The 5,685-nt window shown below is 37.3% G+C and overlaps 1 protein-coding gene across 1 annotated transcript; it reads left to right on the plus strand.

Moving 5' to 3' along the window:
- The first annotated feature begins 1,788 nt into the window (after positions 1-1,788).
- Positions 1,789-2,730, plus strand: LOC128113823 (origin recognition complex subunit 2-like). The gene has a single exon (XM_052743760.1). It carries the CDS (start codon positions 1,972-1,974, stop codon positions 2,728-2,730), a length of 759 nt encoding a protein of 252 aa, XP_052599720.1. The 5' UTR covers positions 1,789-1,971.
- The last annotated feature ends 2,955 nt before the right edge of the window (positions 2,731-5,685 follow it).

A 5,685-nucleotide genomic window follows, 5' to 3' on the forward strand; every position in this document is an offset into this window, starting at 1 on the left:
AAGCAGGTGGGACTCTATATAAATTTGAGCACAACCAGAGTTATTCTGGTAGTTTGACTGAAGATTGGCCTTAAGCTCACAGGGTATGTCCTTATTTGAAAGGATTATGATGTGTGGCCTTGTGGGAGTAGGTGTGCTCTTACTAAAGGAAGTATGTCACTGAGGGTGGGCTTTGAGGTTTCAGAAGCTCACGCTACTCCCAGTGGCTCACATGTTCTTCCTGCTGTCTGTGGATCCAAATGTAGAACTCTCCTCTCCCTCCCCAGCACCATGTCTACCTGTGTGGCACCATTCTCCCTACTACGATAACAATGGACTAGACTTCTGAACTGTAAGCAAGCCCCAATTAAATATTTTCCTTTATAAAAGTTGCTATGGTCATGGTATTTCTTCACAGCAATAGAAGCCCTAACTTAGGTATGTAGTAACACCTGTCTGGAACATAAATAGGTGTGGATTTTTGTGTAATTTATATTTTCCCTTTCTTTGGGAAGGGGAAAAATTGGTTTAGTAGAGTGACGCTGGGTGTATCTACCACTCTATGGAAGGCTTCACATTCAAGAGTAGTTGACCAACATATCATGAACTCGAAAATTCATGCTGCATCAGAGATGCATCAAGAACCATGCTGTAACTGGTGATGATACACATGGAAATTCAGTCTAGTCACAAAAGTTCCCATCTGATGGAAGCACAGTTTGCCACTCTGTCTCTGAGTAGTTGCTTCTGCTTGTAGCTTTTGGATCTACCTACAAGGGAGGGGTACTACTAATTTATAAGAAAAAAATCTTTTTGTACTTTTTATGATGTTTTACTAAATAAGAGCTTTGTTTCTTCTCAAGTGGCTGAAGTTGGGGGTAGAGTGATAGAGCCAGTGTGTTCTTCATGGGCAATGCTATTTATTGTAACATTTGAATCTATAGTTATCCACTCACCAATAATGACTGTGCAGTTTGCTTTGCACAAATTTTTACCATGGCTGCCCATTTTCCAATTAAAAGCATATAGCCTTAATTTTAATCTTTCTCTCGTACCCAGATAGGAAGAGCCTCTTATTTGAAAATTAAATAATTAACTAACAGGAAATTTGTGAATTAGCTTAACTGAAATCTCATAGATAATATAATATGATCATTTGGAATAATATTAAAACATCACATTTTCAATACAAAAAATGCATGCTCCGTTCTCTCAACTGGTTTCCTTAGATACATTTGCGTATTATTAACTGTTGATCTTGCAGTATCTGTGAAACAGCTGCTATAAAATCATACTCTGTAATTATGCTTTTCTGTCTCTGTTTTAAAAATTAATATAACCACTATTAATTCTGATCTGTAAATTAAACAACTTGCTAACAGGGAATTTGTGAACAACTTTCATTGAAAACACATTGTTAACATTCATATCATTATTGAAATTAAAATCAAAACTTTGAAAATACAGCTCAAAAAGAGGTTTTATTATGACTCTTATTAACTGCTGTGAAAAACTAATGTTTGGACAGTAATTTATAACGTGCCCATCAAACCCTGCTCAATGATTATTTCATGCTAGAAATTTTAATGTGATTTTATAGACATGACTCTGAGAAACTTGAGTTATATAAAAACTGATTTGATAAATTTATTAAATAAACAGCAGAACAATGAAGTACTTGGACCTGGATTTTGACATTTATCAATTGTACAATCATAGAGATTTGGCTTTCATTTAAAGACAGTAAAAGGAATCCATAAAAGAATGGAGTCTACCTCTCGGCTGAGCTGGGCTCCGGGGTCTGGCGTGGGAGCTCCCCGGAGAAGTCGGCCTCCCTCTGCGGTTCCCGGGGTGGTCTCTGGTGGCGGGCGTCCTCCCTGGCCCGGCGTGGGGCCTTCGCGGCCATGCTCCTTCCCGCCAGCCCTGGACTAGTGAGTTGCAGGTGACTGAAGTTTCAAGCTGCAGAATGCATAGCACCCTACAAGGTTGGCCATGATGAACACACTGCAGTTAAAGGAGGCTAAGGTCCTGGATGTTCAGTTTGTGGGAGATGATGATGTTCGCAATCACATTTTTGATAGGGAAGGAGGAACTAAATTAAAGAAGGAGAAAGCTCAGCTTTTAGTCAATCCACAGAAAATAATAAAGAAGCCAGAACGTGAATTGGAGAAGAGTGACCAGGAAGTCTTTAAGGATCAGAACTATGTGGAAGTTTTGGGAAGAAATATTCAAGAATCCTTGAAAAATGGCTCTTCTGTAGATAGTGGGAATAAAGTTTATTCTTTTCAACATAGAAAACACTCTGAAGAGATGGCTAAATTAGCTTTAGAACTAGCAAAAAAGCCAAGAAAAATTGTTCCAGTTAACTCAAAGAATGTTCCTGAAATTATGAAAAACGCTCAGAAAAGCAAAGGGCACTCCACTTCTGAGAAAGTTCAGCTGGAGAACAATAACAAAACTGAATTTCTGTCAACACCACCTCGTAGTCTAAGAAAAAGAATAATTGTGCCAACGTCTCATTGCGACAGTGAAAGTGAATATTCTGCTTCCGACTGGCTTTGGTATGAACCTATGACATACAATCCTTACTCTGAAGAGACGTCCTATGAGAACTCAATTCTGGTTAAACAGTCTGGATCTCTGCCACTTAGTTCTCTGATTCATGTCTTACGAAGCCTTACCCCTAATGTAAGGACTTGCTTTTCAAGACTTTTACCAGCAATGTCGGGAGGCATTCCTCGTGAACAGTGATCTCACACTGCGAGCCCAGCTGACTGAATTTCGGGATCACAAACTCATAAGAACGAAGAAGGGAACTGATGGTGTGGAATATTTATTAATTCCCGTTGACAGTGGAACATTGGCTGATTTCTTGGAGAAGGAAGAGGAAGAGGCTTAGACTGTGTCCTTTTAGGTGGAAAAGTCATTGTACCCCAGCTGCTGCTCCTCTAGCAAGAATGCTGGTTTACATCCAACATTAGATCATTCTGTCCAGCATACAAGATTTACTATTGAAGGGGCTTATCATCAATTTGAACTTTGATTAGCCTGGCTGGTATACTGTCTCTAATACTATGCAGTGGTCATCGAGTTGGGAGGGAAATATGCCTTTAATTTATTACTTCTCTGGAGACTTATTGCTGGATGAACAGTATGCTCAGGGATTATTTGGAAGTGGATATTTTTGGATTATTTAATATGGAATGCTATCCCTAATTTTTGAGGGCAGTTTAACTCCCGAGCTGAATTACTAGAAGTGCACTTGTTTCAGATCAGTACAAAGGTGGGGTCACACAGAACTTAGGAGGAAGGAGGTGGTTCGTCCCCTTTTTCTGAAATGATGAAAACATTTCAGAAGTCTCTCCCTGCAGATGTAGGCTGTCTCAGCTGAGACAGTGGGAGAAATGCAAGGAATAGACAGGGCATGTGCCCAGTCTCGGAAGCACATTTAAAATAGTTAGTATTTATACCGTGACCTTGATTTTTATGATACGAACGAGAAGTCAGACTAAGAAATAAAATCCTGATTTACATGTCAGTAATTGTTTTCAGGACAATAGAAAATATAAAGATTTCCTTATTCTTGTACATTGACGTTTATTTTCTTAACTAGCACGCAGGAATAGCTGGCCCATCCCTTTCCTGCCACTGTTCAGGAGTCAGAGGCAGGCAGACTGCTTCTCTCCTTCAGAACAACAGCAGCAAGACATGAGCTCACCTTTGTAATCCGACACAGGAAGATGGAGGCAGGGAAAGATGAGTTCTAGCCCAGTCTGAGCTACAGTGACGCCCTGCTTCAACAAACATTCAATAAACACACAGTGATACACAGGAAAAAAGAATGGAGTCTAAAGCTTGATGAACAAACAAACCTTGAAGTGTCTAAGGAGAATCTCAACATTATTTTCTTTATGGTTACTTTTACATAATTATAAAACACTCAGGCCTAAATATATGAAAGAGGTGAAATATGAATTTGAAAATATGTACTGCTCATCATTGTGAAGGAAAAATGAATGGTTGTTGGCATGCAGTGAGTGCTTGGGTCAGGTAGAAATGCTTTCATTTGCTTCCGGTGTTATTAAGAAAGAACAGACCCTAGTGAAATTATTTTTAAGTAGTTTGTAGAATAACATAAAACAATTGTACTATCAAGAAAATAAATGTCAAAGGAACTATATGAATGGCTTCAAGGGTGAGCTGAAAACTCACCAGAGAATTTCTAAGAATTCTCTTGGGTGCTGGGGATTACACCTGGCAAGTTAAGCATGCTAAGCAACTCCTCTACTGCCAAGCTAGACATCCTCAGCCAAGAATTTACAAGTAATCAACACTGCTTCTAATAGGTGAATGGATAAACAAATTGTACCATCATAAAACAAATGCTATGCCAAAATAAAAATAATTGATCAATCCATAAAATACATAGAAGACTCATATGTATGCATTATTAAGGAAAAGAACACAATGTGTAAAAGTGATAGGCCATGTTATTTCAATTGTATGACATTCTAGATACAGTAGAATAATCAATGTTTTCTAGAATTTCAAGCAATTAAATGAGGAAGGGTTAAATTAGTAAGATTACTTTCTATTGTACTATAAAGATTTGTATGTGTGTGTGTGTGTGTGTGTGTGTGTGTGTGTGTAATTTTATGAATACTAGTGACAGGAACTATGTGTTGAAAGGACAAATCTTCCTGATTTGCCAAATATTTTTTTGTGCTACGAGATGTCCTGTGTATACAAGTTTATTTGAAAATAAGGTATCACATGTTTGGTTTACTTATTAAGACATACTTCTCCACTGAAAATGCTTCAAAATCAGTTTCATCAATTATTATAAGGTAAAGAGACACAGTGATGGTTATAAGGAATAAAAACAGGAATTTTAAACATGACAATATATACATATGAAAAAGTCTGTTGCAAACAGAAAATTCATTTCTGATGATGTAATCAAATTTGATTCATAAACAAAGAACATGCATATGCCCATTTATTTTCTCATTCACGTTTAGTTAATGTAGGCCATTTTACATTTGGAGAGAGAATAGGCCACATAGCAAGGAGATCAATAACCACTATGTCAGTAATATCCACAATACCAACTGATTTGCTTCCTGGTGACTGTACAACTATGAAAAAATAAATCAGTGAATGATTCCTACTTCATCAATAAGTTAAAAGAACAGTAGAGTTTCAGCAAGCTATCAAAAATTTTTATGTGATTAAAGGGCAGTATAGGAGGAAATAAATAACTAAATATAAAAATACTCTCAAAATACTCAGAATGTTTTGGAAATGTTCTTGAGGAAACAGAAAATAAGATTTTGGGGACAAGGATAAATTTTCTGAGCAATAAATAGGAGGATCTAAAGTAGAGAAGAGTAATCTGGGAGGATATTTTACCCGCAGACGCATGTACTCAACACCATAATGCTCCTCAGATACCTACCAGGGCCTGCCATATCCAGAATTTATACCATGTTTGTGGACTTCTTGGTGATAAAGGCTATGTTCATGTGAATTCAACACACTCAACTGAAAATAGAAAAGGAAATTGTTAGAGAGAGAATAATAATATTCATTTGGAAATTCAAACCTTTTTGTTTCTGTAATGAATGTGTAGTGTAAGAAATACATAATGGAGTGAAAGCTCATTTGTTTTAAAGTACTTTACTTCTTTTCTCTGGGGAGGTGTGG

Source organism: Peromyscus californicus, unplaced genomic scaffold, assembly GCF_007827085.1.
Source record: "Peromyscus californicus insignis strain IS unplaced genomic scaffold, ASM782708v3 Scaffold_18__1_contigs__length_77618521, whole genome shotgun sequence".
In the NCBI taxonomy this organism is placed as follows: Eukaryota; Metazoa; Chordata; class Mammalia; order Rodentia; family Cricetidae; genus Peromyscus; species Peromyscus californicus.